Source organism: Ambystoma mexicanum, chromosome 1p, assembly GCF_040938575.1.
Source record: "Ambystoma mexicanum isolate Mex_15411 chromosome 1p, UKY_AmexF1_1, whole genome shotgun sequence".
NCBI lineage: Eukaryota > Metazoa > Chordata > Amphibia > Caudata > Ambystomatidae > Ambystoma > Ambystoma mexicanum.
This window is the reverse complement of record NC_090921.1, coordinates 1,145,289,035-1,145,313,759: the sequence shown is the minus strand read 5'-3', so window position 1 is coordinate 1,145,313,759 and position 24,725 is coordinate 1,145,289,035. Positions and strand designations below refer to the sequence as shown.

At 45.2% G+C, this 24,725-nt stretch overlaps 1 protein-coding gene across 1 annotated transcript in view; it reads right to left on the bottom strand.

Moving 5' to 3' along the window:
- The window catches only part of LOC138569756 (claudin domain-containing protein 2-like), a 245,284-nt gene that overhangs the window by 88,904 nt on the left and 131,655 nt on the right, over positions 1–24,725 (bottom strand). Inside the window, exons 3-4 of the mRNA XM_069648066.1 lie at positions 21,244–21,279; positions 15,467–15,616 (exon numbers count right to left, since the gene is read on the bottom strand). Coding sequence (XP_069504167.1) covers positions 15,467–15,616; positions 21,244–21,279 — 186 coding nt within the window. The remainder of the gene's footprint in view (positions 1–15,466; positions 15,617–21,243; positions 21,280–24,725) is intronic.

Here is a 24,725-nt window from a genome sequence, read left to right as displayed (position 1 = left end):
GCTAGAGACTTGCAGTAACTTTCATTTTGAAGCTGAGATCCCAGGCTTTCCTAGGACCCCAAAACGGTAGAGATAGTCCTTGCGGTTCCTCTGTAATAGCGCTCGGCGCATCCGCGAATTTTGCCGCGATTTGCAATTTCTTCACATGTAAAAAACTGCTGCTGCTGGCTTTCCATTTGCCAGAAATTCGTTTAACCTGCTAACTATCCCTGCCTCATTGCTAGTGTGAGCCTGGACTAATATTAACTAGATACCACTCACCCTGAACCTCTGAAAGGGAATTAAAAAGCATTTCCAGCATATTTCTCATCCATTGCTAGCACATATCAAAGCATTTGGGCCTGTGTTTTCAAAACTCCTATCTGTTTTCTGTAAGCTTGCTGGGATTGAACTGAATCACATTTGATTGCATTTCTGAGAACTGTGTGTTTCCTTCCATTTCCTTGCCTTGCATCAAGGGGGGGGGGAGGGAATTGCCAGAGAAAAGTGATTACATTGTTTTGTTGAAATCATATTGAGTATTTCTATACTGCATTTCATTCATTCAACCTTGCATCCATTTGAACTCTATAAAGCATTTTGTACCACATTATACTTTTGTTCCTATTTACCAGTGTGCTATTCAATTATTAATTTATTATAAAGCGTGATATATATATCTATTTTAAATTATCAAATAAACCTTTTAAACTTGCAAAACAGAACTACTTCTTGGCTCAGTGGGGTCAGGGGGATTCCAAGAGAGGGGTGTTATATAGGGGTAGTCATCCAGAACGCATGAACTGGACCTAAAGATATATCCATAAGGGTTTTCATTCGGTATTCTAGACTAGGCGTTGACTCAGCTGTAGTGCTGAATTGAATCCTCTTACAAATTGGGGGCTCGAGCCGAGACGTTGGGTTAGAATACCACTTGTGCAGCTTAATACAGTGTGCTAACTGACGGGATACATACATCCAGTCGGATCACCACGCTGCATTACGCTGTAAAGCACTCCTCAAAAGGGACACTCCAAGAAAAGTTCTGTTCTGCAAAAATAAAATACAAACTTCTGTAAGTCAGGACAGAGACCAATCTCTAGAATGACGACCTTAGTAGACATGAAAATAGCCAGAGAGCACCTCTTGCATAAGCTATTTGTGAGAGGTGAATGGGTTGAACAGGGCCAGGATGCGTGGTTGCAGGCCATCACACAACAGGTCACTGAAACAGGGTCAGATATATATAGAGATCAGGGTCCCTTACATGTGGCCCTGAGTGAACTATATATGGCTCCTAAAGCCAAAGAGGAACACGACAAGATTGTTAGGATAGCGGCATACCTGTACCTATATATGGGAGACATGCAGGATAGATGTGCTGAAAGCCAAAATCTGGCAAATAGGCAACAGATGGTGTTAGAGAAGGTCCAATCTGACCTGGTCTCTTCTGAGCAGAGGCTGCAGAGGAGCCAGGAGTCAGAAAATGACAGCAGACTGTACATCACTAAAATGAAGGAGGATATGGATGTGCTGCAAAAGGAAAAGTCAGAACAGGATACCAGATTTCTGGCCCTGCAGAAGGAGCACCAAGACAGTTTGGACTCCTTACTGCAGAGCCAGAAAAAGCTGGAGCAACAATTAGACTTTAACAGGGCATGCACGGAGCAGGTAGCCACCCTGCAAAGTCATCTAGATAGAGTGAAGGTAGAGAGCAACAAGCTGATCTTGAAAGACCTGGATACCCAGGCAGAGTTTGATCAGGAGCGCCAGAATGCTGGTGCCTTCCAAAGGCAAAGGGACGACCTGGCAGCACAGATGCAGGCTCTCAGTCAGGAAAGGGATACCTTAGGCCAGGAAGTCTGCCATTTAAAAAGAAAAATGGAAGAAAATCACCTGGCCCTCCAGGGGCTGGGTGACCTCCAAAAAGAAAACCAGAACTTGTCAGAGCACACCAGGAGGGTGGAAGAGGCTCTGGCAAGAAAGGAGCAGGCCAATAGGGACACAGCTCAGGAGATAAACCTCCTGCAGCAAAGACTGGCCCAGTTCTCCAGGACCAACCAGGAAGCGCAGAGGGAAAATGAGGCTCTCTGCCAGCACAATGAGAGGCTCCAGCAACAGGTAGCGATGCAGGAGAGACTGATAGAGTCGAGTAAGGCCTTAACAGAGGAACTGAAAGCACAAATGCAGGCTCTTGCATTGCAACAGGGAGCAGGGGCGGATAGAGATGAGGTCCGCTGGGAAAGAGAGACTCCTGACCATAACCGCAGGAGCCCTAACCCCAGGGGCCTTCATCTCCCCCAGTCCCTGGACTCTACCACCCCCATGTCCCCTGGCGCACATGAGCACAGGGCCGCAGGGATGGCAGATTACTATCCAGCTAAGAGTATGGGGCTCATAGGCCAGTACCACTCAGGAATGGAGGGGTGGGCATCCGGGTATGGGCACCCAAGTACAGTACAGTTCAATGGGGAACCCCAGGAGAGTAGGCCCATTAAGGGCATCCTGAAAACCTCTGCCCAGTTAGGTCAGTGGAGGGGGTACCCATCAAATCCTGGCAGCAAGGAGGAATCTGAAGACTCCTCTGAACTGCGCAGGACACAGGAGACCAGGTCCCCACATTCTGCCAGCCATTCCCAGGCTCGCAGAATCCGGGAAAACCTGGAAGAACAGACGGGAACCTCTGGGAGCAGTGCCTCTGAGTCCGAGGATGAATGGACAAGGGTTACCCGAACCAAAAAGGCCAATAAGGCAAAAAGGGCCTTGCTTAAGGACCCCTTAAAGCAGATTAAGGCGATCAGGAGCGTCATCACGCCTTACCATAAGAACGCTAAGTATTCTGTTTGGTAGCACTTAGAGTTGTTTGAACAAATGATGGAGACTTTCCATTTGAAGGACAGCCAAAGCTGTATTCAATATGTAAAGTGGACATTCTCCCCGGAATACTCCAGTTTCTTTGCGGGGCTGGAGGACCAAAATCATTTAAGATGGTCCACATATAAGGCGGCCATCCTGAAACATTTTTCTGTTCACAGAAATCCTCAAGAGGCTCGCAAGGCAGCCTACAATTTGCAATGTGGGGAGGATCAGGCCCCACAAGAATTTGTGCAGGAGTTAAAGCGTGCTTTTGCACAGACCACAAGAAGGGTGCGCACGGATAGCAGGGAATTTATTAACACGTTTTTCCATGCCTTGCCCAAATATATCATGACCCAGCTCGTGAGGGATTTTCACGAGAAAAGATCTTTAGACTGGGTCATTGAACAGGCTACCCGGATCTATGAGGTGCAGAAACCGATAGATAGCAAAAGTAATGCCCAGAAAAACCCCAAAGCCAACAGCACCCCTGCTGCTGCCAAGGTGGCAGAGGTAAAGGTCACCCCCGTTTTGGATTTGGAGATGGGGGGGCCTAAAAACCTACCTGCACCTAATAATGCTAGGTCCAGAAGGTCCTCGAGCCAGTCACAGACAGGGAGCCAGGGAGGCAGCCCCACAAATGGGGTCCCTCGCTCTCCTGATTATGTAAGTCCCCGTTACAAGGGAAATCGACCCATCCTGGGTTATGTGTGGACTCCTCCAGCCCAAGGGGGGGGATCCAGCCAAGCACCTAACCCAGGGAACTTCCCTCCAAACTTCCCACAGGAGGGCAGAAATTTACCAAACCCTGGGCAGAACTTTTTCCCCAGATATCTTCCCGACTTTCAGCCCCAAAACCATCCATCCTTCTTTCCCCAATTCCCTGAGCCCAGACCACTGAATCCGGGAGAGGGGAGGCCAAGGGTGGAGGGGTACCCAAATCTTCCCAACCCGGGGTATTACCAGAGGAGGGACAGCTACCCTTCCCGGGATCAGCCCAGGGGAGAAAACAGGGCCCCGTATCAGCCTGAGCGGGTTTCCCAGTTAGAGCGCCAGGTTCAAAACATGGCGCGGGATCTGGGGCACATACTGAGGGCTCAGCAGAACCCTCAGATGGGCATGCCGGCGCAGAACGCACCCAACTCTGGACCTGGTGCTCCAGAACAATGACGGGGGCAGCACCCCGATAACTCACCGGTTCCCAGGGAGGAGGCACAAAGGGAAGGGGGGTGTAAAGCCTTGGAGGAAGCTTCCTTCCTCACTTGTAAACAGCCCCTGGAAACCCAGGAACCGGAAACAAAATCTCTTGCCCCTGAAAGTCTGCCTCCTAAGGAGCAGAGGGGGGGTAGGAGAAACAAAAGACCCAAACAGACTCAGTTTGAGGAGGAGGTACAGATCTTCCAATTTGAGGGAGAGGGATCCTCAGAGGATCCTGGGAAAAGGATCTTCTCCTTCAGAGAGGGGGGAACTCCTCCCAAAGAAAAATGGGTCCCTAGGAATGCAACTCCAGACTGGGGAGATGTGGAGACTGAGCTACCGCCGCCCACCATCTCATCCCAGAACCAACAGCAAGAAAATCCCCTGGTTCGAACCCATCCTGGTGACTGCCTCCAAAAAGGGGGGGGGCGGCCCAGAACCGGAGCCAGGGGAACCCACAATGGCTCTGATCTCCAGTTGCCAACTTTTTCTTTCAGATTCCCATGGCTCTCCACAGAATTCTGCCCAAATCTCTTCGCTAGCGATGTCCAAAACCAGAAAATTAGCCCACCAGTTGTCCAAAAATGTACATTATCTGTGCCCCCTTGAGGAGAAGGAGGGAAGATATTATGCCCCGGTACAAGTACAGGGGCAGGGTACAATTCTGGCACTGGTGGACACTGGATCTCAAGCTACCCTTCTGTCCAGAAGGGCCTTTGATGAACTGAATGCAGGAAGGGGAGAGAATTACCAAATTCCTCTCACCTCACTTCCTGGACAACTCCAGAACTTTGACGGGAAGGAAATTCCCGTCGAGGGGACGGCAGACTTGGACATTAAGATCGGGCGACACAAGTTGAAACACCCGGTCATAGTTGTGACCCCAGAGGGCACCCCTTGTTTACTAGGGAATGACCTCCTGAGAAGGTTGTCACCCCTAATAGATTGCGTAAACAAGGTCCTCTGGACCCAGACTAGCCGACCAATAAAATTAAAACAGAGTGTCAACCATGTTAGTTTAAACGGCACATGCCACATGGTTGAACAAAAATCTGACCAAGTAGAATTTCACTTCCAGAATAGCCAAATTCCAGACGTGACAGTAATAGCAGTAGGACAAGAGACTGGTGATGGGGGGTCCTCTCTATTTCTGAAAATCAACCTCCCTTCCAGTCTAAAGTGGTATTCCACGCTGGAAGGAAACACTTTGAAATTCTATACCAATCCACAATCTGAAACTCCCACTCCTACAGTCCAGAAAGATGTGAAATCAGCTCAGAGCCTGGCTGATATTCAGCAAATTGGAGAGCAGTTGTTCATCCCTGTTCAGTTAAATGATGGGAAGGACTCTGTTCTCGCTCGAGTGTGTGTGAACAACGGTAAGAGCTTCATCAGCGAAGCCATGTTCCGCCAACTCCCAAAAGATCCAGCCATTCCCACCTTCAAACTGATAGACAAATGGGAAATGGACCTGGAAGCACCTAATTCCAAACATCTCCTGCCAAGCAGGTGTATGCTCAAAATCTCCATTGGCAACAAGAGCATTGTCCATAATTGTTGGGTCGTGCAAGACGTCCCTGCCGCCTTTTACTTAGGCAGTGACATTCTCAATCGCTTTGCCATTAGTTTGGACCTAATAAACTTCAAAGCTTGGTCCCGATTAGCAGATAATCCCATGGGCTTTGATGATCCAGAAAAAGCATTTAGGTCAGCTCAATTGCTACCTTATGCAGTTGAAATTCAGGTTAGAGAGGAAGTCACCATCCCAGAAAGGACCCGACAATTCTCCCTGGAAGTGAAAGTTAAAAGGGGACAAGAGTTGAAAAACCCTGATGCTTACATACATCTAAATGCTTCTCTCCAACAGCAAGGGTTGGGGGTAAACCCAACTCCATTAGTCAACATAGAACATGACACCATTCCAATAGAAGTGGATAACAGCGACTTAAAGAGTATTACTCTAGCCGCAGGCACCATTATTGGAATGGCGGTTGATGACCGACATTTCTCCATTGATCTTGTAAATGAACTGTTAGGACCAATCCCCAAGGACTGTGTTGACAGTGACAGTGAGGACAATACAACACCAGACAGGATTTTTACCCGTCATGGGGGGAACTTCCTGGTGTACACTTCTTGCCCTTATAGTAAGGAAGATGTGACTTGTGACTTCAGGAGGGATGAGGTGATTTTCCAGGTCCATGAGGGCTGCCTTTCCCACCTGAAGCCTCCGGTCCAAATCAGCACTCTGACCAGGGACTTCTCCACCCAGCTGGAGGAGGCCGCTGAGATAGCCAAACCAGAAGTCTTTCCAGGCTTCAGGCAGATGGTGGAAGAGAGAGTCAACCTAGCTGATGCCTGTGTGACTCTGGAACAAAAGCAAAAGTTGAAACAAGTTTTCTTGGATTTCCAAGATCTCTTTGCGGTAGACTCATATGACTGTGGTCGCACTGACATCCACACAACAACAATCCCCACGGACCCTGGCATGACTCCTGTGTTTGTGAAGCAATATCGCTTGCCTCTCGCATCAATGGAGTCCCTTACTGAAATAATTAAGAACCTTGAGTCCCGGGGAATAATCCGTCCAGTCCACAGCACCTTCAATAATCCGGTGCTGGGGATATTGAAGCCAAACGGCCAGTGGAGACTCTGCGCCGACCTCAGGGAGCTCAACAAACGGGTCCATACTTCCCGATGGCCTCTGCCCTACATTGACCAAGGGCTGGCCCAGATCCAGGGGTCACAGGTATTCACTGCAATAGACCTGACCAATGGATACTGGACCGTGCCTGTCAGCAGGGAGGACCAATACAAACTGGCTTTTACCTTTGGGGGCCAGCAGTACACATGGACCCGGACTCCCTTCGGATACCTCAACTCCGGCAATGAATTCAACATTTTTCTACACAAGGCCATGCCCGACTTGGGTGCAAGGGGTAACCTGGCTTATGTAGATGATGTCCTCATCAAAAGTTCATCTGTGGAGGAACATATAGCGGAGATCCGTTATGTTCTGACACAATTGAGGGCCGCCGGAGCAAAACTTTCCTTTCAGAAAGCACAGTGGTGTAGAACCCGTGTTAATTTCTTGGGGCATGAGATTACTCCTCAGGGCCTCTGTCCCCAGGAAAAGAAAGTGGAAGCACTTCAGAAACTGAAAGACCCCACAACTCTGCGGGAACTAAGGAGCCTCCTTGGACTGACTAATTACAGCAGAAAGTTCATTGAGGGCTACGCAGAGATCACCAGACCCCTGATTCATCTCCTAAAGGGGGGGGGTCAATTGGGAATGGGGTCCAGAACAAGCCGAGGCAGTAAGACAACTCAAAAGAAGCCTCTCACAAGCGCCCTGCCTAGCTTACCCTGTCAGAAACAAGGAGTTCTTCCTGGAGACAAGGTTCTCTAATACGTGCTTGACGGCAGTATTATACCAAAAGCATGACAAGGTCAATAAAGTTATCTCCTATGCGAGCAAAACTTTATCCTCTGTGGAGGAAAAATTCAACGATTGTGAGAAGGCACTCCTGGCAACGGTGTGGGCATTGAAGAATTACCGCCCGTTTATCCAGGGGGAACACATCATAGTGGAGACCCCACACCAGCCTTTGCAATATCTCCAAAGTGACAGAATCCGGGCCGGAAATGTGAGTAATTCCCGAATTACTTCCTGGATTCTGTCAATGCAAGGCTTTCCTGTGGAGGTCAGATATGGCCAAAACAAGAAGAGTCCACTCGCGCAAGGTCTGGCTGACTTGCATGATTGTGCCAGAGAAAACTGTCTCGAGGACGAAAGTCTAAAAATAAAGGACAACATGGAGGCATACCTTAATTCCCCCCACAAAGTCTTTGAAGAAGACAAGTGTGAGGGAATGCCCACTGTCTATGTGGATGGATGCTCTTACCATGTTGACAACAACGGGGAGAAAGAATTGGTGGCCGGCGTAGGGAATGCATGGGTGAATGAGTCCCCAGAACCCTCCGCTGGATACAAAATTGGTCCCCGAAGTAGTCAGGTGGCAGAATTGATGGCTGTGCATCAGGCCATCCTCACTGCTGTCCAGCATCAACTCCACGAACTGGTCATAATCACAGATTCGGATTATGTACGGAACGGGTTCGTGGAGCACCTGGTTAATTGGAAAACCAGAGGCATGTTATGTGCTAACAACAAACCCTTGAAACATGGGAAGTTGATCCAAAACATTGATGATCTGGTCACATCGAATGGGATGACCATCTATTGGAAAAAGATCAAGGGTCATTCCAAAGTAGAGGGACCAGACAAAACTGGAAATGACTTAGCTGATCAGCTGGCCAAAACCGGAGCCATCCAAGGGAATCTAATTGAGATTGAGTCCCTGTTGGGGGAAATCCAGGTCACTGCAATCACTAGGTCCCAGACAAATGCTCACAACGACCTTCCAATTGCACAATGGAGTAAGGAGACCCCTGATGCTGATTTGATTACTGCTCAGAAGGGGGATCCAATTGTTGGTAAATTTTACCAGCACCTTGAGGACCCTGAGAACTTTCCCCTGACGGATACCGATTACATTGGGAAAGAGGACCTAAGAGTGTTGATGAAATGTCCAAAAATGTTCCGGATCCAAGACGGTTTGTTGGTAAGGAAATCCAAAGCTGGCCACGATCAGTGGGTGGTTCCTACCTCATTCCGAAGCCTGATGTTAAGTCACGCCCATGATGCGGCCACTGCCGGTCACAGGGGGTTTCACACAACATTGGAAATCTTAAGAGAGGTTGCATACTGGCCACACATGGGCCAGGACCTCAACCAATATTTGAAGGGTTGTCTTGTGTGTGCACAATTTCAGCCGACATCCCTCACACACCGGGCGCCTTTACAAAAGAGGGGAATGACACTGCCATGGTCAGATTTACAAATCGACTTTGTAGGCCCTGTGATACGCTCGGCTAGGGGGAATAAGTACATGTTGACTGTGACATGCTTGTTTACCAAGTGGGTGGAATGTCTCCCAGCCCCAAATTGCAAGGCAGAAACTGCAGCTGCCTTGATGATTAACCACATCTTTTCCCGTTTTGGTCTACCTCAAAGGATTGAGTCAGACAGAGGTAGCCACTTCACCAGTGAAGTAATGACAAAGATGTGGGAGATACTGGGGGTCAAGAGAAAGCTGCATATTGCTTATAGACCAGCTTCTTCTGGGGCAGTAGAGAGATATAACCGGACAATTGTGAGCATATTAAAGAAGTTTGTGGCAGATTCTGGGCCAAGTTGGGATATCCGATTACCTCTGGTCCTAATGGCTATCAGATCTACCCCTTCATCTGCAACCAAAATGTCACCATTTGAGTTGATGACTGGGCGCAAGATGGTGCTTCCTCAGCATTTGCTCTATAGGACCCAAGAGCAGACACTGATAAATGCCTCCACTACTCATGAGTATGTAGAGAATTTAAGGAAACACCTCCAACATGCTTTTGCTTATGCTCAGCGGAATCTAGAAAGATCAGCTGATAGCATGAAGACCCACTATGACCTGAAAACTTCCAGGAAGGAATATCAGGTGGGAGACCGGGTCTATCTATACAACTTCCAAAGGAACCAGGCCAAGCAGCGAAAATTTTTGCCTACATGGAAGGGACCACTGGAGATCATAGACAAAATCTCCCCTGTGGCCTACAAAATCCACATCCCCAAAGGCGGTTTGGCAGCGGGGGAAGACAAGTGGGTCCACATAAACCAGTTGAAATGTTGCCATCCCAGGCACACTCTGCAACAACTGGAGGAATCCTCTGGAATCCTAGCGGGTACTGTATCAGACTAATTCAGTTCCAATCATAAAACATACCACATCTAGTCTCTAACATACTGTGATTTGTATGAAACTGTCTCTTAGTTATATTGTTCTTTATCAAAATAAGAATGTAATGTTTCGTCATGATGAAATGCATATGCTGTCCCACCATCTCAACAGTGGTGGAAAAACGTCTATGAGTAGGTATTGCCGCTCTTCCTTTGTCGTCCTAGGAGAAAGAAAACCATGAAGAATGACCAAGAAGGACGATCCGGAGACCGGGAACGAAGATCCAATGGGCCCAGTGGACCGCCCAATACTCCCATCAGGACCGGCGAGGAGAACCGATCGATCCGACCGGATGGAGGAAAAGATGCTGAACTGTGCCATCTATTGGAAGAAGATGAGGAAACATCCCAGGTCTTGCGAGTCCCATTCGTGAAATAGAATGGCCATCGCAAGAGGGGGGCTTGTGGGATGTATTTACCCATGCATCCTAGCCCTACCTCAAAACTGTGCAGTACTGACATGAAAACATCATGATGGCCAGAGCTTCCCAGAAAATGCACAGGGAAATGCAGGAAGAATAGGCTGCCACCCATTTCTGCCGATGTTATGGGCACAGAAGGACGCTGCCTAAAACCACCATTGGACTACCCGCACAGTAGTCTGAAACCATTGGGAATGGCAATGCTGATTGCCAAATGCAACCTAGAATTGTGGGGAATTCATTTCTTAAATCCCAAAAATGGGTGCAGTACCAGTACTCACCACTATCCAAAAGCCGGCAGTTTAAAACCACCCTGTGTTTCTCTGAAGGCAAGCCAAAGTGCCTATTTCAAACATTGCAATATGTGCAAAATATTCACTGAACACCAGCAGACATTTGGTAGAATGGAGTTTTGTGTGCCTACAAAATCTGGGAAATGAAGATCATAAGACAAGGTTTATAACAAGACTGGCTGCGCTGTGGATTTCAGCAGTTTAAGTTGCACTGGATTTAAAGACACTAAAATCGAAAATGTTAAATTGACTGAGTGACCTACTTTTGAGTGTCACATAGGTTGCAATTGTTTAAATGTCATAGTTTTGCACTTAGAATCAGCATTCTAGCTGCATGTGTAAAATTGCAAGTTAATTTAAAAAGCAACAAATAACATGACAGTAGCTGAAAGTCTGGCTTAAGGAACTTGATTCTGCCTGGCAACTACCCCCATCAGCAGTGAAACTTGAGTCACCACTGTGTTCCCAGGCCAACCTTCCTTTTGCTGCCCCCACTGAGGATATGCCATCTATCTGATAACTGAATTACCTGGGCTCTGCAAGAGAGTGGACAAAGCCCTCTTCACTCAGGCAAAGGTTTTTATTACCGCAGTCGTAAAATGTAGCTTCCTCTTGGCAGGAGCTGGGAGGAGCACTGCCTGTGAGAGCAAGCTGGCTTGGCAGAAACTGGAAAGACTGGTTTCTATACCATGTGACCTGGGAAACCACACCCTTTGGAGCCAGAACATAACTTTAAAAAGATGAATAACTCATAGAGCGGACATGTGAAAATTTTATAAATGATACCATAATTCTTGTGATTTTTCTGCCCACATTTTAAGAGGTTTTTCGACCCGGTGGCATGTTCAGGGGGGTTTTAGCGGAAAAATGGATATTACTCTAACTGTATGCATGTTAAAAATCTGAAACTTCTTCAGTTAATGTCCATACTCCCTGCACACATGTATGTAAAGTTGGGTCAATGTCAGAAATTGCAAAATCAGTTAAAAAGTGAAATATGTGCCATTTCTGAATGCAAGCTCCCAGGAAGAGCAGAGTTTGAACAGGGGATACCTCCTGTAATGCATGATGGGTGCATATGATTTAAAACAATATGTACCTCTGCAAATATGTATTTGTTTCAAATCTAGATTTGTGTGTAAGTTGACAGGAGGAGTGGACTTTCTGCAGGCTGTAAAATGACATCACTCTGACTCACAGTTCATTCCCCAATCAAATGATAAATGGAAGTTTGACCAATTAGAAGCTGAGAGAGAGGTAGGGTCAGTGATGCTAGAACACACCCACATTCTAAACACATAAAAGCAGACAGACAGGACAGATAGAGACTTTCCAAATCCATCTGCAGCGGGACGCTCTGCCGGAAAAATCCATACTTACCTCCATCAACCTCCAGAAAGCCAAACTAGAGACTTCAATCTATCCAGAACTAAGAGACCAGACCAGAGAGAAAGCAGTGCTGTACCCAGAGAGACCCAGACCAGCAGAGAGAGCTGACCCAGATCACTGTGAAGTGCAGAGCCCAGTCCAAAACCCTGACCAGATCCATGGCGAGGCCCATTTCACTCAAGAATATAGTGTGAGTACCTAGAAAACTGTGCAGAACCAATCTCTTAGTTAAAATAATATATTCAATCTATTTAACCTAAGTAGAACTGCCTCCTAGCTGTCACCTGTCATTTCTAGTTGCAAGCTGCACTTGTCATTTTGAGCTTTTGAAATTGGCAAAACCAAAAACGACCTTTATTAATTCGCTCATATCTCCGCGACCGTTTGGGCTAGAGACTTGCAGTAACTTTCATTTTGAAGCTGAGATCCCAGGCTTTCCTAGGACCCCAAAACGGTAGAGATAGTCCTTGCGGTTCCTCTGTAATAGCGCTCGGCGCATCCGCGAATTTTGCCGCGATTTGCAATTTCTTCACATGTAAAAAACTGCTGCTGCTGGCTTTCCATTTGCCAGAAATTCGTTTAACCTGCTAACTATCCCTGCCTCATTGCTAGTGTGAGCCTGGACTAATATTAACTAGATACCACTCACCCTGAACCTCTGAAAGGGAATTAAAAAGCATTTCCAGCATATTTCTCATCCATTGCTAGCACATATCAAAGCATTTGGGCCTGTGTTTTCAAAACTCCTATCTGTTTTCTGTAAGCTTGCTGGGATTGAACTGAATCACATTTGATTGCATTTCTGAGAACTGTGTGTTTCCTTCCATTTCCTTGCCTTGCATCAAGGGGGGGGAGGGAATTGCCAGAGAAAAGTGATTACATTGTTTTGTTGAAATCATATTGAGTATTTCTATACTGCATTTCATTCATTCAACCTTGCATCCATTTGAACTCTATAAAGCATTTTGTACCACATTATACTTTTGTTCCTATTTACCAGTGTGCTATTCAATTATTAATTTATTATAAAGCGTGATATATATATCTATTTTAAATTATCAAATAAACCTTTTAAACTTTCAAAACAGAACTACTTCTTGGCTCAGTGGGGTCAGGGGGATTCCAAGAGAGGGGTGTTATATAGGGGTAGTCATCCAGAACGCATGAACTGGACCTAAAGATATATCCATAAGGGTTTTCATTCAGTATTCTAGACTAGGCGTTGACTCAGCTGTAGTGCTGAATTGAATCCTCTTACACTCCATTCTAGAAAGCAAGGGTCCTGACTGATCACACCCAGGTGAAGCTCAAAAAGTCACTCACAGTCTCAGGGAGGTATACAGTGTCAGTGCACTGCTTGATTCTTGTTGGGGTTCAGATCTTCTGGGACCCTAGACTTGGTGTGTCTACTGTAGGACTGTGACTGTGTGATGGACTCTGGAAATGGTGGGATCCCTCTGTTCTCAGGGGTCCTCTAGTATCCTCAGTTGGCAGGTGTGTAGTTCCTTCTCCTGCTCTAGGGGTCTCTCTTGCTGGGCTGATCTGCTTGCAAAAACCCTTTTAGATATCCCTTCCCCCTATGTGGGTACTTCTGGATAAGATTATCTCCCATCATCTGGGAACTAACTGTAGGGCTCTTGGGGTCGTGCTGGTGGCAGACTCATTGCTACCCAGGTCTGAACCCCAATCCTGTGTCTCCAGTCTCACTCTTTCTGCGCTTGGGGATATAACGCTCCCAACTCACTATCGCAACCTTAGGAGATATAGCGTCTCTGATTCACTTCACCACTTTTTCGTCCAGTCTTACTTTGGTACCTGTCAAAGTCTGTGTGTAGGTCTTAAACAGGCACAGGGTTCTAGAATGAGGTCTCAAGCTGGGACCTGTGTCCCTGGGGCACATTTCCTGGTGTTTCCATCACAGACACTGTCCCCCTTCTACTCCTATTGTGCCTCCTTCTCCTCCTACAACTTCTGCTCCTCCTCCCCCACCTGATCCTCCTCCTCCTCCTCTCACACTTTCACAATACTGGAATGCTGTCCTCTCCCCCAATCACTAGGAGAAATAGGCCTCATTTTAGGTTGTGGATAATATGGTGATCATAGCTATAAGGGCTTTGATTCTCTGAGTGATTCCTTCCTGGAGTTTTCCGATTGGCCTTGGCCCACTACCCACCACCTCCCTTTGTGGATGTGCCCTACTCCCCCTGAACTCTAGTTGAGGGCATATGCGTGATGCTTCAGTAGGGCCCTTGCCTGGATCGTCAATACTATGATCATGGCCGAGTCTTGTTCCGGCATTCTGCCTTTCCAATCGGTCTGGAGTCACCTCTCTCTGATCCGGCACAGATAAGTAAAATCACCTGATCAGGTATGCACACTGAGTAGGAGGGCCGTGAACCCAATCTCTTCCGTGGCTGACAAATTTAACATTGAGACCCGGTTTGTTATCCATGCCCGCCTTTTTTCCTCTGATGTGCCTAGCGCTGGAAGTACCACTCTGCACATGGATCGGCAAACCCAATATAGCTCATGCAGCGAATGTTTCTTTTTCCCACCAGCCTGTGCTGTTTAACCCTTGTGAAGATTTATCGCATCCAGGTGCCGCATGCCGACCCGCGTGGCTTTATTTGGCCCCCAGAGTTGTATGAGAATTTGTGGGAATAGCAATTAGCAGGTAAAGATTCCAGCAACAGGTGCTGAATGAATTACAACACTAGCATGTTGGTGTATGTTCTGCCCCTCTAGTTCATACTGGACACCAAACTTTCCCTATGATGCTCTCAGCACTAAATACATTGTAGTACAAGGTTTTACGACCACTTGTCGAATATTTTTTATTCAAGCCCCTGGTTGTCTACTCTATGGTGTCTTCTATCTAAACATATTAGTGCCTATTTTGGACTGACCTATACATTGCAGAGAAGACTGCTTATGCTTGCACTTACGTGTAATCCGAGTAATATTGATTGCTTTCATGAAAGGGTGCATATTGTACACAGAAAACATATGTCCCACTCATTATAAAGCAAATGCCACCTGCTTTATGCATGCACCGCAGACAGGATTTACCCGAATCCAGATCAATTCTAGTCTCCATGCCGGCATTAAAATCAATGTGCATGCAGATGCATGAACATCTTCTACACTGGGGGTCCAGGTGGTGGGGGGCAGATGCAGACTTTACATACCGTCTCTAGGTCCCTGCAGAAAATGCTAAAAAATTGCATTCATCATACACGACTGTCCGAGGACACAGCTCTGCTAGTAAATTAAGATCCATTCAGGGGGTGGAAATAGCACCATTGTGTGTTGCAGGCCTGAGATGACAGATTAATATGATTTGGGGGGTCAGATGCTGTGAGTTCTGAAGGAGGTGATCAGCACAGCTGTGGTGAGCACAATGTCTAAAGAAGCAAGGGAAATGTACATTTAATACATGCATCGATTTACATTATTTAATTTGGTCGTCATGCCTACATTACCTGCAAGGAATACAAAACTTGACGTCAGCTTCTGCTTTCGGGCAACTTTCAGCCGACTGTTGAACCAGATCATGAGAGCTTGGGCAACAACTCCAATCAACAAACACACCAATGTCAGGATTGTGAAACCACGAGCGCAATCTACATACACTGGAAAGAATGAAAGAAAAAAACGTTATGTTCGTAAATTCAGAAAATCAAACATGAAAGAGGATTGCCTTTGTTGCCCCGAATGGGTACAGGTCAGTGTTGCCTTAATCGGAGAGCCTCCTTACATTGGTTTTTGTCAAATGGAAACCATATTGTCATGTGCAAGACTATATGGGTAACTATCACCATCAGTCAATAGTTATTATTTAGAGTACATCAAAGAGTCAGGCCATTGCTCTGAATGGTGTAGTATCACCCGTATAGAAGGGGCTTGCTTGCCAGTACTTCATAAATGATTTGCGGAGTCGCTCAATCTCTCTAACTCCTAGGAATCCAAGCTTTAAATGCGAAGTTTACAGGATAGGTAGACTTGATTGTAATTGCCCTGGTACAGTAAACAAATCTGCTTTAAAAGAAGGAGAGGATAATTATCCCAAATATACATGAACAGAAAACTTCTGATGTGAACATATTGTGGACAAATGTTAATAATCCTTCAGTACAATTTTATCAACGAATGCTCTTTTACCAAATGTTGTTACATTCTGAATTTGAATTTGTGAAACGCCCATCAAATGATTGTGTTACCTAAAATTAAATAAAAAAGGGAAAAGGAGGCCATTTCTTGATGCATAAACAATGTTGATTTAGGGCTATGTAGACATTATAAGAGTGGAGTCAGCTACCAAGAAAGAGTTGAGTTCATGATGGTATTAGCACTATGGGAATTCATGCATTGTAAGGCACAGCACGTGGAAAGAGTTAGGGAAGTCTCACTATAATGGCCACACAATACAACAGGAAATTGCACCTTGAGCTAGGCTCATCTTAAGTAAAGAAGTATCTTGTAGGCTCACAGGAGGTGCATCAGAAACGAGTTATCCATCACGACCAAGTTATCCAATATGAATATTTTTTTTTAAACGCTTTTGGAAAAATATTGAACTCAAACCCACAGGGAAAAGGTTTCAATCATGCTTTCAATATCTTGGCTAATTGTGTTTCACAATTGAGTGCGCCTCAGGATTGTTTACAAGGACCCACACACAACATGCAGTCTTTTTTCAATATGTCCTTAATGTCTAATCGCCTCACTGCAATTGAATGTATATTTGGAGTACGATAAAATCTTTGAAATAATGCATTAGTGGACGTAATAGGATCATTACAAAACAAAACTCTATATTTCCTATGGAAGCATGTTGGAGCAAGGAACAGTCAGGGAATGACATTGAAGAGCACATTTTTTGGTTTGGAACATGTTTCAACTCAAATGTATGGAAATGACAGAGAATACATCTTGGGCCGAGAGAGGGTACATTACCTTTTCTCACTAACACCACTAAAACTGCACTCTATTCTTTCGTTTTTCTAAGTAATAAGAATTATTAGTTTGGAATATGTTATGTTTCCAATTTATTAGCATTTTCACCAATGCTATGCAAACAGAATATTTTTTCTTTTAGATGATTGCATGATGGGAATGTAACATTTCTTGCCAGGTCTCAATTAGCGAGAATGATCCTAAGATGAATTTCAAGCAAAGCTTCATATTCTAAAAACTCTTTATATGAAATATGAATACTCTACAGTATAAACAGGGATTCAACAGTATCCAATGTCGCGGTGTTATCTATTGAAATGTATCACATGATTTAAGCACATGGAACTTCCCAGTGCATGCACCATATTTTCCTAAGAGGACAGAACTTCCTCTTGCCTATCAACATAAGAAGCAAGTAAGTTAGATTAAGGTAACCCCAATGTTTAACTGATAATTTCCACATTCAGTTGAACATACCTTTCATATGGCATATTGAGGACATGTTAGAGTTTCCGCTTTTTCTATATTTTCTAAGAAACATTTAAACCTTTTAAATATCAATAAAGGGCAATATGGCAGATGCATGTGTTAGCTGCAATCATGTAAACCCGAAATAGGGCAAGTCATGTTAGGCTTCAAGGAAAACTCCACCAGAAATAGTATGTCAAGCACGGTAATCATAATTTTAAACTTGAGCTTATATTCCAAACAGGACAGAGCAGCATGGAATGCCAAGAGTTAACAAAGTTCCATTCCTGATCCTAATTTACAGCTTACGGAATGAACAATAGGAATAGTATAACTTTAAAGGAAGTAGAAATTAATGCACTTTGAAAACTTTAAAAAGAGAAACACATTTTGCCATACGACTTACCTTGATTTTCAAAAATGGTACATAAGATGTTCACTCTAAACTATGACCAATGTTTATCATATGTAAATACTTGAGATGTGGTAATATATATTTCACTAGTGTGTTAGCCCGTTCACACAGGCCAAAGTGTGTAAGGAGAGAAATGTTCAGAATGTTAATATGTTATTCCTAAGGCAACAGCTCCCTCTACCGGTGACAACAGGCAAAGCGGGCAGTCTCTACTGTATATGACTGCATTGGAAAAACATACATCTGGCCTTTTATATATTTATTTTTTTACAACTTTCAGGGAGCACAGTACCAATATTTAGAACCACTAGAACGACTAGGAATTGTCTACTATAATGTTGTTTACACATTTCAACAATTAGTATAAAAACTCTGTTTTCTGAAAGGTAAAAACTACTAAAGAAGGCAAATATTAGCATTATATAGGTGATGGTTTGGGGATCACAGTTCTATTTTAAATTTTCAGAAAGACACAATCATTTTGAATTTTAACTTCTGCTTTATTGATATGTTTAGGCTCCTGGAACTTTCATCACCCTCTACAGCAATGGTCTTCAAACATTTCTATCCCAAGCCCCTTGCAGAAAAGGTTTCGAGTCGGGCCCCCTCTGCCAGGACATTGAGATCGTTGGCAGCATAATCATTTTAGCTGCTATGGGTGGGATTTACACAGTTGGTTTTAGCAGCAGACTTCCTTGCATCCTCATCATTTTGTTAAATTCCCTCTCACTGTAACCTTCTCTGTTAATCCCTTCTGTATCACACTTCTTCCTTACACAGTCTCTCCCTTCCCTAACTTTGTGCTGTTTTCTATCTTTACTGCACCTGCTCCGTCTCCCTTCCTCCTCTCTGAGCTTGACTGCCATTCTCTTGTTCTGTCACCATACCACTTGCAATATCCCTTTCCTTTTCATCCCCTCAAATTCTGTCTCTTATCACTCCACCTTACACACTTCCCACTTCCCATTCTAGCGCCCCTTCAACCCTCTTTGCTCCTCCTCTAGGCCTGTCTCTTACTTCTCAAGCCCTGCACCGATTTGGTCTGTTGGCCCTTTAGACCCCTCAATCTGTCTCTTGTCTTCATTTCATTCATGATTTGTGTCTTCTCTTTCTATCCCACCTGCAGTTTCTGCTTTCTCTCTTGGCTCCCTAAAATGCGTTCTTTTCCACATTGCTGTCTCTTGGTTTCTCTCCTATTCTGCTTGTCTCTTTTCCTGCTCTGTCTCTTCTCTTGCTGTTCTGACTGTTCTATGTTAGGTCCTCATTCAGGGGTGGACTGGCCCATAGGGAACTCTGGAGATTTCCCAGTGGGCCTCTGCACCCTGGGCCTCTTTTCCAAATTTTCTCATAGGAAACACATTGGGCTTGCTGAAAAGGTGTCATACAGGGCCACTTTGAACTTTATTTCCAGGGCCTCTTTTGGTCCCCAGTAATTATTTCCAGGGCCTCTTTTAGTTCCCAGTCCAGCCCTGTGCTCATTTCCATATTCTCTTACCTTGCAATTGTCTGCCCTCTAACATCTCCTTTAACTTCCCTCTCTCACTCTCGTCCTCTTTCATATAGTCTTTCCCCCCTCAATCTGTATTCTTTCCTTTCCCATTCCAGCACTCTGTGCCGCCCCATCTCCTATTCTGTCTCTCCTGGCCCCTGTTCTGTCTCACTCCCTTCACTCCTGCTCTTTCTCCTTCCTTCACTCCCCCTTCAATTCTGCCAAATTCCTGTTCTGTCTAAACCTCTCCTTCCTATATCGTCTGCTCTGCTGTCTCTGCCTTCTATTTAGTCTCTTCTTCCATTCCTGTTGCAGTTCACCCTCTCATCCCTGAAAGTAGCTCCATGCTGAAAGGCTGAAAGGCAGAATGGAAAGGCAGTGCAACACAGGAAAAGGGCCTGTGTTGTGGCAAGCGCTATCTTTGCATTGTGCCTTTGAGTCAGGTGCTTCTTTCACGAAGTGAACACAGCATGGAAAAGTCCACTTCTTGAAAGTAGCATCTTTATTAGAGGCAGAATGCAAAGGAAGGGCTTGCCACAACACTGCCAAAGCGGCTGTGTTGTGGCAAGTGCTATCTTTGCATTCTGCCATTGTCAGGGGCTCCTTTCAAAAAGGGAACACAGCATGGAAGGAAGAGTCTTGCTGTGTTTACTTCTTGGAAGTGGCCTCGTGCTGAAAGGCTGAATGCAAGGCAGCACTTGCCAGCCACTGGCGATAATCGCTTATCGGCATTTCATTGTTTTTCAAGCTGTGGTTTTGCACCCCACAGGGTTGGTGCTGCGCCCCACCGGGGGAGGGTGGGGGGGGGTGCGCCCCCATGATTGAAGAACAGTGCTCTATGTTATCCAAATGAATTACAAATATTAAACACTGTTAATAATGTATCTGCAGCACCATACCACGTGTATTTCTTTTAATTACATGACCTGGCCTCGACAAAGGAAGCCACTAAAGGTTTTGTGAAAGACTATGGGGCTCATTTTCATTGAGCCTGTAATGTAAATCAGCACACTTGGCTGGTGCGGCAGTCAATCAGGCAGATCCAAACCCAAGCTGAAGCTACCTATGCAAGCCCGGGTCCGCAGCTATTTGAGTGGTTGCCGCATCCGGTGCTCCTGTTTTCCATTTCCATGGCAACCTTGACTCTCCCCGGCCGCTGCTGCAAACAACGTAGCGCAGCCATTTTTTTCTATTGTCATCAGCACCTTAAGGGTTTGCCTCGTGGTGCTAATAGCAAAAATCCTATATTCTGCAGTAATGGCACTGGGGACCAGCGTTTACTTGTAACTTGGGCCCGAGTCGTTACCGGCCAGTGAAGTCTGCAGAATGCAGGATTATTGCTTAATGAATGCCGTAAAAGCCTTGGCCATTCATTCACAACACCTTCTTTCATGTCTACTAAACCTTGGCATCAGAACCATCATCCAGTCGTGATCACTACCAAACAGGATTACTGTTACTTCTGCGGTGGCATTAACTCTGCGCTGTTCATACAATGAACAGAGGCTTTAGTAAGTCTCATATGGACTCATGTGACGTGTGCCCTCCACTGGTGGTTGCCAGTGAGGAACAAAGAAGCATGCCATTTCTAGGTCCTGATGATGGGCAACAAAGACCTTAAAAATAAGGATAATGCATAGCTCTAAGATCTCATCCAGCCATAAACAACTTCGTGCCTCTAACACAAACCCCTTCTGCTTCTTGAAAGCCTCTATTGGTAGCAGAGGATTCGTAGTGAGAGGCGCAATGAAATGCCTGACCTCAATCCTTCAGAGACCATTTAGCAATGCAGAATCGATGTGCCTCAGTTTTGTCGCCTTCCCAGCCATATGCTGCGATAAGTCATACAATCGGACAGTACTTCATTAGTAGGTGATCATAGGTATTTTATAATGTGATCAATGAAGAAAGACTGCTCAGAATATACTTACCGATTGGTGCAGTGGCATTGATTTTCTCTTGCAAAACTGAATAAAAACACAAATAACATGTGTGTGTTAGTTCTCTGACATCCCTTCACGCTCTAAGCACTTGTTAGCTGAAATGGAGCACATGCCTACACACAAGTTTATTAGCGGTTAGGCTATTTATTTTCTATTCTTAATTTGGAACAATATGTAGAACATAGCACACTCAGTCTAGACAGCCATGCATGCTTCGATTAGGGTCCATCCCTACAAAGATCCTGAAAAAGAGTCTCTGGATAAGTGGTTATAGCTTTTGTGGAGACTGAGTAATGGAGATAAGAAGAAGACCAGTCTTGTCTTTGCTCATGCTGAGCCAGTTATCCTCTATCCATCGTTCTACATGTCCAAAGATAGATTGTATGCAAGACGCATTGGACTGATAGTCACTACCTAATCTGAACATGATTTGTGTGTTGTTTACATAGCTTTGGAAAATCTCACCCAGAACTATCAGTAGGTCATGAAGGGGTGAACCATAGATTGTAAACAACAAGGGACAGACAAAGGCCCCCTGGGGGACACCTTATGCCGCAATCTTAGGTTGGGATACAGAGCCCCCAACTCTGACCCTAGATATTTAATTGGCAAGGAAAGATAAACCAAGAGGACACATATTTTGACACTCTAGCCACCTCATCAAGCCATTGATTCATGATGGAGTTGTCCAAGGTGCCGAATTCAGCTGGTAAATCCAAAAGCATAAAGAGGCCTGTGTCTCTTAATAATTTGAGATAGAGAATCTTTGACATCTAACAGGCATCTAACAGAGCAAACACTGCACCCCTAAATGGGAGAAAACCGGATTGAGTGTCTTATAATAACTGGTGGTCCTCGACACATCTTTGGAGTTGTACAGTAGCAGCTTTGTCCAGGATCTTATTAGAAAAGGGATGGCAATCATGGGGCAATAATTAGAGCACTCCAGCGTGTCAAATGTGGACTTCTTAAGGAGAGTGGAAACCCATGCTTGTTTAAGATCCACTGATACAGCTGAGCCTTTGAAAGAGGAAAAAAATATTCTAAACAATCAATAATAATACTAGACACACAAGCATCGCCTTGACATTTAGAGGGATTCAAGCTAATATGATGGACCTAGTTTCCTGTATAAAGATGGGAGAACAATGAAATAGACATAGGTATAATAGGATGTGTTTGTGCCCCCTGGATAGGCAAAAAGTGTAACTAGCGCTTTATCGAAAGAGCTTTAAAATGTGCACTTTGGACTAACACTTTGAGGAGGATTTCTGCTGCACGCACAAGGATCATTGCAGCCTAAGAGTTGTTGTGAAACCTGGCACACAGCCAATCTTCAATGTGCATACAAATACGCTGGTAGCGATATTGAGTGGGGCAGTAATCCACAATGGCAGACATCCATCAGGGCTAGGGGGATGCGCTGTGGGAGGCCTATTGAGCAAACAGATTTTAAAGTAAGCCAATATATTCTTCGGTTTAGACACCCCAGGCAATGTGGAAATATATAGCTCCTCAGTGTTGTTCGCCGATGTGCAGTGATTGAAGTGTATGAAAAGAAGTAGTGGAACTATGTTCCCTGCTGGCCGCCCCCTGTCCCCGATCCCTACAACCTACAAACCCCATTACCATGCCCCCTCCCACATGCATTACAAACCCCATACTTGGGTCCCGCCTGTCCTCCATTCCCCCCACCACTGTGAAAAGGTTGAAAGAAAATTTGACAGAAAATGCAAAATGCATTTTAAACAACTACCATTACCTTTATTCATTGTCCCCAACAACATGAAGCTTTAAGTTCCCTCCCCTTTCTAATCACCCACCATTCGCACCTCTGAAGGGGCAAGCTAAAAATTAAAACCCACCCCTCCCACCCCTGGGTGTACTGGGAACCAAAAGAGATCCTGGAAATAATTTTCAAAATGGCCACATAGTATTCATTTTCAGTACAACCCTTTTCCTATGAGAACATTTAGAAATAAAATAGGATACACCACACAAAAGTGGCCCAGGGTGCAGAGGCCTACTGGTAAATCTACAAAGCTCCCTAAAGGCCAGTACACCCCTGCTCCAACCAACCAATTAACTCCAAGTACAGCTGTGCCTGCAGTATTTTCACATTATGTTGCTTAAATGCAAAAGAAAGATTCGTATTAGTGCAGGAGCAGGGCTATGACAGGGCTTGGGAATGTGCTAAGTTGCAGGCAAAGCCCTGAAAAAAAAACAGTAAGCCAGCAGTTCTACTATAGCTCACTGTGATGTGAGGTTGGAGCGGATTTGGCAGGTCCCGTGTTCGTAAGACGAACGTAAAAAACAAAGATCTGCTGTTTAAGGCGACGTAGTGCAAGTTTCAACTTATTCCTACACCATTTTCGAAAGGTTTCTTTTTAAAATAAAAGTATAGGAACGGTAAAATGTAATAAAAAGAAGTAGAGCAGCGCTGCTCCCAACTGCTCCCGCCCACTTCAACCACTGCCCTTGTGACATCAGAGAGCCAACTGTCGATCGATGGCGATAGTGTGCCGATCCAGTTCTTGAGAAGACAGCATTTTGCCAGGAGGCAACACGGATTGATGAATCTCTGTTGGGGAGGAGGTAAATCAAGTAGGAAGCTAAACAGACACGACTGAGGAATAGGTTCCAGTTCACCCCGCAGTATTGTTGAGTGTGCCACATACTCACTTTCAGAAGACGTATAGTGCAGGGCAGGACCATTGCATGTGTACATAGGTGGCCACCTCAGCTTTGCATCTAGGGCACCGACCACTGTTGTTTGCATCTATGTGTTCCATTCTTACTGGTGTCTAGTGTAGCCTATTTAGCACTCTGAATTGTATTGTAAAATACAGAACCAAGAATTGAGGGAAACAGTGCCCATTATTGTCCACGTAGCTTGCCAACATTCGTTTGTAACGTTGATACCAAGATCAGTTCCCCATTTCTCAAGAAGAGAGCATAGGGTTGTCGGTATAGCTCCTTGGAGTAGAGTGTGCAGTGTGGATAATATGTGTTGACATCCCTGCAAATGAATGATGTAGTTGAGTATAGGGTCCTCTGTCGGCTCAAATTAGGAAAATTGGGCAATTTGCCCGAATTGCCAATTGCATTCTGTAAAAGTGCAATCTAAATAACGGTGTTAATATGCAGGTAGGGACTAATAATGCTTTCGCTGTTACGAAGACCCCATCAATGTACAAGTCCCCCATCACATTGGAATGCTCACCCCGCCAGTTAGCATGTGTGGCCGTGTACATGATAGGGCAAGAGCGTCCGAGCGGTAAACGCCTACTGTAAGGTGCAGTTGACATTTATAAGTGACCCCACGGCACTAGTTGACATTTATAATCAAACCATACTCAAGGCCATTCATTCTATTGCACCACTGAAATTACGGAAACACAAACCACGTGCACACCTTAACTCTTGGTTCACGCCTCATCTTAGAACACTACGGAAGGATAAAAGAAATG